The 11,302-nt window shown below is 36.9% G+C and overlaps 1 protein-coding gene across 2 annotated transcripts; it reads left to right on the forward strand.

Moving 5' to 3' along the window:
• The first annotated feature begins 1,270 nt into the window (after positions 1 to 1,270).
• LOC140787359 (kinesin-like protein KIN-12G) lies at positions 1,271 to 10,371 on the forward strand. 2 transcript variants are annotated; one of them, XM_073136240.1, is made up of 22 exons: positions 1,271 to 1,399; positions 1,541 to 1,730; positions 2,306 to 2,461; positions 2,555 to 2,638; positions 2,911 to 3,030; positions 3,113 to 3,226; positions 3,452 to 3,544; positions 3,761 to 3,850; positions 4,040 to 4,110; positions 4,307 to 4,381; positions 4,478 to 4,565; positions 5,109 to 5,167; positions 5,279 to 5,342; positions 5,424 to 5,489; positions 5,869 to 6,027; positions 6,107 to 6,211; positions 6,574 to 6,809; positions 7,077 to 7,146; positions 7,226 to 7,282; positions 7,584 to 7,643; positions 7,752 to 7,831; positions 8,356 to 10,371. In XM_073136240.1, exons 2-22 carry the CDS (start codon positions 1,542 to 1,544, stop codon positions 10,151 to 10,153), a joined length of 3,834 nt encoding a protein of 1,277 aa, XP_072992341.1. In that variant the 5' UTR covers positions 1,271 to 1,399; position 1,541; the 3' UTR covers positions 10,154 to 10,371. The 2 variants fall into 2 exon arrangements, with proteins under 2 accessions (XP_072992341.1, XP_072992342.1); XM_073136241.1 differs by having other exon boundaries at positions 1,321 to 1,399; positions 1,520 to 1,730.
• Positions 10,372 to 11,302: the final 931 nt, after the last annotated feature.

Below are 11,302 nucleotides of genomic sequence, written 5' to 3' on the forward strand. Positions count from 1 at the left end.
AATATCCATTTTAGTATAAGCTGTTTTATACTAAGTATATTACTAAACAATAAATTATCTCAGTACTAGTTTACTAATATCTATTTCTCTATTATTTTTCTTCTTCTTTTCCATCAAATATTACTCTTATTATCATTTCAAAATGTAACTTAGTCAGACTATCTTTACACCACCGTATCGGTATACAAATTACAACTAGACGATATAATAATCTAAATCAGTATAAGCTCTCTCATTAAAAATTAGCATAACTAAACTAGTACCCCAAGTAAAGTACATGACAGTACTAAATTAAAATGAAACCAAACTATAGGAGGTTAAACTGCAATTTACCTTTGTTCTTATACCGGGTGTGCACCTATGCAATATATAATTCCGAGAAATTGGCAGACGAGGTTAGTTTCTCAAACTAGTAAGTAGAGAAATCATGCCTAATTCGGAAAGATTAAAGCGCCCTTAACATTAAAATGATATAGAAAGTATAATACTACAAACGAGTAAGTAGAGAAATCATACCTCTTGCCTGGTCGATGGAGGAGGATGACGCGGCGGCTTAGAGAAGGAATGGTGAGGCTACGAGCGGCAACGGCTTGGAGAAGGGAGGTGAGGCGACGACGCAACGACGACGGCTTGGAGAAGGGAGGTGAGGGCGACAACGCGTCGGCGACGGCTTGGAGAAGAAATGGTGAGGTGAGGCTACGATGGCTTGGAGAAGGGAGGTGAGGCGACGGCTTAGAGAAGGAATGGTGAGGTTACGACGCGACGACGACGCCTTGGAGGAGGAAAGTGAGGCGGAGCTTCGCGGGAGGAGAACGATGCGGCGGCCAGACAAGAGTTTTGGTCTTTTGGAGAAGGAAAGTGAGATTTGGGGATTAGGGTTTTATTATTCACTTTTATACCGAGCCTATCGAGCCGAGCCCGAGCGAGCCGGCTTCAGCTCAGGCTCGGCTCGATAGTGATTTCGAGCCTATTTCAGCAGCTCGGGCTCGGCTCAGCTCTGGCCGAGCTGAGCCGGACTCGAGCTACAGTCGAGCCGAGCCCGAGCTGCTCGACAAGCTTGACACCCCTAAGTTCGTCCCAAACTCTCTTCTAAATTTTATTTCGAGTTAAATGCATTTTATCCCTTAATCTAAAAGTCTCATATTAGTTAACTGAGGGGTAGTTTGGTCAAAACACTCTTTTGCATCTAAAGTCTAAACGGTCACGAAATTTGAATTCTTCCCATCTCCACCGTCCATCGACTATCTTCACACCGTCCATCAAAGGAGGAGTAAATATAATACAAGAAAAAGGACAACATCTTTTGAATCTCCTCCGCCTCTCCACTCTCCTTCCCTACCTGAGTGACTGAGTTCCTTCCTGTTTCTCCTCCTAAATCGCCATCACTCCTCCGATTCAGGTGTTCAGAAACCCTAAAGTTTTTCTATTACAAGACTCTCTTTCCCTCTTTCTCCCTCTCTCTCTGCGGTCGCCGCTTGTTAGGGTGCTCAGATAGCCGATCTCTATTTTACTATTCTAGGGTTTGATTTCTGATCATTAGGATGCCGGCGGTCGCGGATCCAGTGAGAAATCTTGTTCAATTTCAAGATCCTGAAGGGGAGGAATCCGATGCGGACAATACAAGTGGAAACGAGGGGAACCGTGATACCAGTATCGTCTCTGCTGCGTTTCCTGTGCATAAGTTCGAACTGCATGAAGACCCGTCCTTTTGGAAGGATAACAACGTTCAGGTAATTAAGTTCGGGGTTCAAGTAACGAGACTCTACACATTTTTCCCTATAAAGTTTTCTCCTTTGTTGCAAATGTTTATTTCTTCTTATTTATGTTTGAAAACTTGTTTTCGTATTATTTAAAACTTCACTTTTATGTTGAAGGAGAGCACTGCATCTTTGTAGTTTCTACTAATGGTCAGCAGTCCCAGAAAGTACAAAGTGTATCTATATACATATTACCTATCGAGCATTACATTTGATTTTTTTTCTTTTTATTTTATTTTATTTTATTTATATGTTCTTCTGAAAACCAAGGCTTTGTTGTCTGTTTACACTTTAATATTCAATGCCTCTTGGTATTTGAGTATTAAAATTGTCTTATAGAACTGCCAACTGATTGGTGGGGTTAATCATGCATTGGTTCAACATTGACGTGTCAAAGCAAACCGGCAGTTGAGATATCTAGACTGCTTTGAGTTTTTCAGTTGCTCTTGTTCGTGTCAGCTAGCACCTGCTACTTTTGTCCTTCCTTGCTTCTATGCTGTGTGTTCATCTCTTGTTTTTAACTGTTCTCATTATTTCGCGGAAAGCAGGTTGTCATTCGTATACGACCCCTCAGCAGTACTGAGATATCCCTCCAAGGACAAAACATATGTGTTAAACAAGATAGCAGTCAAACTATTACTTGGATTGGACACCCAGAATCCCGTTTCACTTTTGATCATGTTGCTGATGAGCATGTTAGCCAGGTAACCTTTTTTTTTTCTTTTTTCTTTTCCTTTGTAGATTTATTGCTTTGTGGTGTCATTGATCTTATGAACTACCATCCTGGTCCTTAACAGGAAAAGCTGTTCAAAGTGGCTGGAGTGCCAATGGTAGAAAATTGCGTAGCAGGTTACAATAGCTGCATGTTTGCATATGGTCAAGTGAGCTCTACCTACAACTTCTATTTAATTATTTACTTGAATACATCCACATTTAGAAGTTCATTGCTTAGATGCTTTGAATTCTCACCTTTACAACTCTATGCTATGGGGTTTTGCATATTAAATTATGTTTTGGCAGATCATGCTGTTGAGATCTTTTAGTTTTTCCTGGTGTCCTGATTACTGGGTTACTGCAGATATAAGAGGTTGCCCTAGTGCTGAGCTACAGCTACATGAGGACCCTGACTTTCTAATTCTTTTTCTTTTTTCAGACTGGTAGTGGAAAGACGCATACTATGTTAGGAGACATTGAAGGTGGAACACGTAGGCATAGTGTTAATTGTGGGATGACACCTCGAGTATTTGAATATCTCTTCTCTAGAATTCAGAAGGTAAGCTTATTCTCACCTTCTATTCAGTTTCTTTTCTTCGTTATATTTGCTATATTGTTGATTCTTTGATTGTTACTGACAGGAAAAAGAGATTCGAAGAGATGAAAAGCTGCGATTTACTTGTAAATGTTCATTCTTGGAAATATATAATGAACATATTTTAGATCTACTCGACCCAAATTCTGCTAATTTACAGGTAGACATTAAAATTGCAAAGATGGTAGTCAGTGTCTTGTGCAATTCTCTATTGCTTGTCAGTGTATAAATATCCAGCATCTCAATTATTGATTATTTATTCTGTGTGCACTCACCTTATAAACTACCATTCTAGTGCACATTTATCATCTTTATAGCTGTGTATTATCATTTCATGTATACTTTGAAGCATGAAATTAAAAGAATAAATCTTTATCTCTTGCAGATAAGAGAAGATGCAAGAAAAGGTGTATATGTTGAAAATCTGACAGAATATGAGGTTTCAAGTGCTCGAGATGTTATGCAACAACTTATCCAGGTATTGTCAAATATTTTTTGATTATATTTATGTTAATATTGTAATCTAGATTACTCTAGAAATTGAAGTAGCCTTCTTTTGACTAGATCCATGGTATGTCCAAGTAGAATGGTAGAATAATTTGATATACCAAGCTAAATATGTTACAGTAACTTTGTTTATGTTGGTTATTTTCTGGTAGAGTTGATTTTACATTGAAAATCAATATCTTCTCAGGGAGCAGCAAACAGAAAGGTGGCTGCCACAAATATGAACCGAGCAAGCAGCCGTTCTCACAGTGTTTTTACTTGTGTCATAGAAAGTAAGGTATGTAATCCAAATCTCTTTTGCATTTATACCTATCACAAAGCAGCATTACTGCTACAAGTTTATTGATAAAGTTTTGGTGCCTTGGAAGCTTTTGATCCTAAGTTGAAATACAACTAAATAATTATATGGTGAAATTCACTTCAGTTATTTGAGTAACTCTGAATAGCATGATATTGCATTTTTCAGTGGGAATCTCAAGGCATTACCCATCATAGGTTTTCGCGGCTTAATCTCGTAGACCTTGCTGGTTCAGAGCGGTGAGCTCTTAGGCTCTTAGTCTCTTTGATTATATGCTAGTGATGACTTGTGATTTAATTATTTCTTTTCAACACTTTATATGCCTGCACATATTTCTGTTTTTGTTGACGCAGTGAAATATGCAGTGGCTATAAATATGTTTGAAAGTAATTATTCTAGGTTTCTTCATACTTGTGCATAATGGTTCAATTGCAGGCAAAAGAGCTCAGGTGCTGAAGGGGAACGCCTTAAAGAAGCGACCAACATCAATAAGTCACTTTCAACTTTAGGGTTTGTAGACTAGATTCTTTTCTGTATGCATTTTGATGTTTCTAATTCGACCTTATCCACCCTAACCATATTTGATGCTTGTTTTGAATTTTACAGACTTGTAATTATGAATCTTGTTGGTCTCTCAAATAAGAAGTCACTCCATGTACCTTATCGTGATTCAAAACTGACGTTTCTTCTTCAGGTAATGAAGTTTTTGACATCAAAAATCTTGTTTGAACTTGTCTTAAATGCATTATAATATTTATAACTATGAGATGCACACTACATAGTTACATCCTGATTAAGTTTAAGTAAGAAGTACTTTAGGAAGGGGAAACAACAAATATTGACAAGTATTCATTCTCTATAATGTTGACGTCCAAGTATTATATTCTTCTCAAAACTAATCAGTTTGCTGACTGAGAGTTTGATTTTCAGAAAAATATATGAAGTTAATGACGATGGGAAGTCATAACTGGTTAACTTTTATTGTAGAATTATTACTTATAACAGTGACCTTAATGCTCAGAAAGAAAATGAATACGCTTGTAAGTGCTAGTGGTTAATTTTTAGGTTTAGAGGTGGAAAGAACAATAAAGAGACTCCTCTGTGAGATTCTTATCCACTACAAGATGTCATATTTTGTTTTCAGTTTCCTATCTTTCTCATTTTAATGACTGAATGTTATTGGCCTTGTATTATGGTAGAATTACTCAATATTGTTAGTATTTCTTCTTATTTTCAGGACTCACTTGGAGGGAACTCAAAAACTATCATTATTGCAAATATTAGCCCATCTAATTGGTATTGCTTTTACTAGAATTTCTGGGCTAAATCTAGTACTCAACTAGTCAACTTGTCTCTTTCTTGTACCTCTTCGGTTTACATGTTAATTTATTTCTTTGGATGCTCTAGCTGTGCATTGGAGACCTTAAGCACATTGAAATTTGCTCAACGTGCAAAGTTTATTAGGAATAATGTGAGTAACCGGCATTTCAGATTTAGCTTTACCTGTTTGCTATAAGCATGAACATAAGTCGGTTGAGGTGTCTATTTGTAGGCAATTGTGAATGAGGATGCCTCCGGAGATGTTCTTAGCATGCGAATGCAGATTCAGCAGTTGAAGGTACTATGGAGTATATACTTATGTGCTGATAGCCTGATACTTGCTCCATTCCTTCTATTGCTTGATGTAACTAGAGAAGAATGGATAATGTATTGCAATTTGTATCCCTGCTTAATTTAGTGGGAGCCTCATACACTGGAAAGTCTACTTTCACCTGCTACTTTCACTTTTAGACCAGTTGTACTTCTAATCAGTGCATATACTGAACAGTAGCTATCATTACTGTATCTTGCAGACTCCATGCTCTCTACGCAGGACATAAGTATTGAATGCTAACTTTTAAAATGAATTTTCCTGGTATTTCTATCTAATAGATCTTTCGTAGGAAGATTCTTGCACTTCCATTTTCTGAAGTCAACTGTCCATGGAATTCATGCAGAAAGAGGTGAATCGCTTACGAGGATTAGTCAACGGGGGATCTGAGAAACCTGAAGGTGATGGCTTGTGTGGAACTCTTTTAGAATCTCCTGGCTCCTTCAAATGGGATGTGGGTCAAGGAGAATGCAGTCCTCTTACATTTGATAAAAGATTATCACAGGTATACATCTCTTATTCTTGTGCTTTGTTAAATTTCTTCTTTGACTTTCTTAGCCTTTTCTTTTTCTCTTTTATTTTAGAGGAAGGAGTATGAAGCTGCCCTCGTTGCAGCTTTCAGAAGGGATCAGGAAAAAGAAATGACATTGAAGGCAATATCAGCTGGGAAGCAGGCTGCGGAGCAGCTGGTCAGCAGCTATCTTCTTTTAATTGATCACCCAGTAGTTTTAACTTCTAAGATACTTTATGATGTATGACCAAAATAACGGTGCGACATGGGCATAGTAGTTTTCCTAGATTAAATGTTTTGCGAGATATTCTTAGACTAACCAATGGATTTGTCATTTTTTCTTCAAAGAGCCTAAAAATAATCTAATTTTTTTTAATACATCGGGAGCTCTTCTATATGTTCACTGGATCATTGCTATGGCCAATTCAGAGTGTATACTCTTTCTTGCGTTTTGTGCTATTACTAGTTTAGTTGCTTAAAATGTTAGACATGGATTGTCTATCAGTTGTCTAAGTAATATAATGACACTCTGCTCTTTAGGCTGCTCAAAGAACAGAGGAAGTAAGAAGTTTGAAAATGAGACTCCGCTTCCGTGAAGAAGCTGTTAAAAGGTTGGAGGCAGTTGCTTCTGGGAAATTATCAGTTGAAGCACATCTTTTGCAAGAAAAGGATGAGCTTCTGAAGGAAATAGAGGCTCTCAGGAACCAGATTGATCGTAACCCAGAAATCACTAGATTTGCAATGGAAACTTTGCAGCTCAAAGAAGAATTAAGAAGGTTTGCATCATAATTTCCCATGCATTACACTTTTTGGTTTTTCTATGACCTTATAGACTTCCTAGTATGTTTACTACATTTTCATGGTTTATCCATTCTCACTCTGCAAATTAAAAATACAACTGATATGGGAAATAAGATGATAATGCATCATGTTTGCTGTATGTTCAAACTGTTTATTCATTGTTCTCTCTGCCTGCAATATTAGACGTTCATTTTAGGTGAGAATCTTGTCCATCATTATCAATTATATCTTTGCACTTTTAGATTGCAGGCATTTGTTGAAGAAGGTGAAAGAGAAATTATGCAAGAACAAATCACTGTTTTACAAGATAAGGTGTCAATTGATATTACATTAAACTTTCTCAACTTTGTTGCTGTTCTAGTTTCTCTGCTTATAAGGATGTTTCTTGCAGTTGTTGGAAGCACTGGATTGGAAACTTATGCACGATAAAGAGCAAGCTGTTGTTCAGGTTTCTGTTGTAATTTTGCATGGAGCAATAAGTGAATATTGCCATCAAATTTCGTAGAGGCTCATATATTTTTAGGTGTCTTGGGAAGACGATTAGCCATAGATTCTTAGAAGGCTCTTTTCTTTTGATCAATCTAGTAGGGTCCTAAAGCTGAAGATATTGTATACCTTCTTTAATGATTCTCGTAGCCTTCATGTATATCAGTTTGTGATGGACATGAATAGCTCTAAATTTGTGAGCGAAATAGTTTCTGTATATTTTCTTATTCCTCATTTATAATCTCTCCCACATTTCTGTGCAGGAACTCTCCTTATCTTGGGAATCTTCAGGCAATGAAGAAAATGAGTTCCTTCATCTGCAGGTTGGTCATATAACATCATTTCAGCTTCTTCTTTCGAAGATCTGGTATTGTTTTGCTTCATTCAGTCAACTGTAGTCTTACATATCAACTAATAGATGACTTTTACAGGCTATTCAAAATCAGAAGGAAATTGAAGCACTTCGTAAAAATTTAAATTGTTGTCTTGAAGCCAAAGAAAAGTTGGAGAGGTATAAGTTGGCTCCCTAATTTTGTGTCTCTAGCATTATATAATGTTGATTCTTTTCATTGTTTTGCTCGTAATGTTTCATTTATGTGCTTGAGTCTCCAACTTAAGCAAATTGCTTGAACTATTCTTACTGCAAGAAAGGCATCTAGCTCTTCATTTCCTTGTTCATTTCTATTTTCTTCTATTTGTTGAAGTTCACTCCAGTGCAACATGGTCTATTATTCTATACACTCACAGTTGTGATAGTTTATTTGATTTTGTTCCTATGAATATGACATAATGAAGTAAAAAACACCTATCTACACTATATTTTTGTGTGCATGTACACTCTTTAATTTCTATTTCCTCCCCCAATGAATTTTGGATTTTTTTCAACTAGAAACTGGCTTTAGAGCCACCCATCTTCTGCTGAGAAGACAGTTTAGACAGCACTTCTTAGTGATAGATGTGCCAGCGTCAGTTTAAATATCTGTTCTGTTCAGTTATTTTCATGGATTTATATTTATAAGAGTTATAAATCTGCAGGCGTGTTGATGAGTTGGTCTCTTTGTTGGAAGATCAACAAAAGTCTCATTCTTCAAATGAAGACGTGCTTCTACTCAGTGGCACAGCAGATTCAGATTTACATGAGTTACCTGATGCTCAGATGGAACTTAAGACAATGGTTGATGCAATTGCTGCCGCAAGTCAACGAGAAGCAGAGGCTCATGAAACTGCAATTGCATTAGCCAAGGAGAATGAGGAATTACGAGTGAAATTTAAAGTTCTGATTGAGGATAACAACAAATTGATTGAGCTTTATGAGCATGCTGTATCAGAAGGTGTCACTTTTCAGGGTGAGAATATTTTTCAAATTGAGAATACTCAGGAGCAAGATAACAGCTTATCTTCCTGCAATGATGATAAGTATTCCAGTCACAAGAACGACGTCGTAAATAAAGATGCTGAAAAGCTGGAGCTTCAACTCCAAGAGATGCATGAAGAGAATGAGAAATTAATGGGTTTGTATGAGAAAGCCATGAAGGAGAGAGATGAATTTAAAAGAATGCTGTCTGAGCATAACACATCTCTGGATATGGAAGAGATAAGATCTCCTCAGATGTTTGTTGAACTAGACGAAAAAAGGTATTCTGAGGAGCAAAGGGAAAGATCTGAGGTAGATGCTATGCATGAAGAAGTGTCAGAAGAGGTGCTGTATCTAGTCAGAACTAAGTTGGGCCAGGTGGAAGATAAGCTTGCCTCTGCAGAAGAGGGTGTTAAATATTTTCAATTATTTGAGGAAACAATTGCTCAGGTTGATGAACTTTCAGAAAATGCCAAAAGACTGCATCAAAATTTTCATTCTAAACAACAAAGTATCACTGCCCTCAAGCTTGTTTTCTCCCAAGCACAGGAAAGAAAAAGAATTGTGGATAACAAATTTATGGCAATAAAGTTAGAACTCCAGAATTTTTGCTTAAAAGCTCACTACTTGGAAGAAAGAGAAGCCCAAGCTAGGGCTGGGATCAGTGCATGTGTTGGACATCTGGAGCAAAAGAAAGAAGAATTAAGACATCTCCAGACCTGTAAGGATGAACTCTCTTCTGCTCTCACAAAGGCTCGGCAATCTGAATCTGAGTTGAGAAAAAAAGTTGACAATCTTAAACTGAAACTCCATGATGCAGAAGCTAGGAAGAAGGAGACTGAAAGAGTTTTATTTGCAATTGATAATTTGGATAAGGCTGATGTTTCAGCACCAAAAGTCCTGAATTTTGGCAAAGCTTCTGAACTTCTGAAGTCTGAGGAAGAGCGAACTAAGGTTTCTGCTGAAATAAAGCAGTCAAGGGAACAGCTTGCCACACTGCAAAAGGAAATTGTGAACTTGACTAACAAGTCCGAAGTTCTTGATACCAAGATCGGAAGCCTTGAAACAGGAATCAAGGACTGTATTCTCTCACTGCAGGAAGCTGAGCAGGAGTGTCAACAGGTAGTCCAGGAGATGAAGATCTTATTGGAGATGAGAAATGAGTGGAAGACTGAAACGGAAACTTTGCTACTCGATTATCAGCAGTGCATTTTTGAAGTGGACTTGAAACAGGAAGAAATTAGGATGTCCGAGGAGGTTGCACAACAGGAGATGAGAAGTTTGGGTGAGATACAAACCAAACATCACTTAGCGACACAGAAATTGAATGAGCTTTCGCAGGGAAAAAGATTCATAACGCTCTCCAATTCAGATGATTGCTTACCGTATGTGTCTGAAAAAGTAGTACGCGAGCTTGGTGAAATCCGGATGTGTGTTGTTGAAGCTAAGACATTGTTACCTGTTGGTAGTGATAGGTAGTTTGTCGGCCTGCTGGCCTGCTGGTTAGCATTAAATTTCTTCACGGTGAACAGGCAAATAGGCTTAGCTTTTCTCTAATAAAGCTTTGCTTTGTGTACATGGCCTTTGAACCAAAGAAGTTTGACTCCTGACATTGGAGATATGGATGACATATGTAATTTTTCCACCCTAAGTTGGAGAAATAATGAAAGGAAAATGTATCGTGTGTGTTGCATCAAGCATGTTTCCTTTTTCTTTGGAAAGAAGAAACTTATCTTTGGCCTTAGCAAACTAAGCTTATGGTTTCTTCGTACTGATGGCCCCTCTAGTGCTGTAGCATCTACCATCTCTACCCCCTTGTCATGTAGTTTTTAAAAAAAATAAAAAATAAAATAAAAATTGTCACTCCCTAACTGTTCATCCAGTGTTAGTTGTAATATCTCGAGTGCAGTTGCTCAGAGATTGCTTCTCTTTATTATTTTTTCTTTATATTATTTTTCTTTTACCTGGTAGCTGATACCAACTACCAAGTAATGTATATGTGGCAGTCGATGAGTTGGTCAGCTTCGCCCGCCCTCAAATTTCTTGGAATGAGTCTAGAAATCATCATCATCATCATCTTACCAGATATGTCAAAAGCATTAAAATTTTCTTTAAAGATTTAAAAAATTGACCTCCTGTTAGGTTGAAAACGGGCCGTCAGATAATGATAAAATTATATCTATATCTATATCTATATCTATATCTATATCTATATCTATATCTATATCTATATATATTTTTTGCTTAGGATACATGTTCGAATTTGGACAGTGAATTTAGTTACATATAGATCGAATCTTAGATATAATCCATATTTATTTTGTAAATACATATCTGTAATTAATAATATGTAAAAACTAGGTCATATATATATATATATATATATATAATTTTATAATATTTTAAATTAATTAATGTGCTAGATATTATTCTTTAATCTGTATTGCGGATTCAATATAAATTCGAATATCACAATAGATAAGAAGATCTAATCCATTCCGTTTTCACCTCAACTGCTTGACTGCTCTTATAAAAATAAAAATAAAAATAAAAATAAAAAGTGCTCGACTGCCAACTGCAAGTAGGTAGGTAGTAAGCGGGAGGCTTAATAAATAAAAAGGCATTGTT

Source organism: Typha latifolia, chromosome 4, assembly GCF_019914945.1.
Source record: "Typha latifolia isolate L0001 chromosome 4, TyphaL0001v2, whole genome shotgun sequence".
NCBI lineage: Eukaryota > Viridiplantae > Streptophyta > Magnoliopsida > Poales > Typhaceae > Typha > Typha latifolia.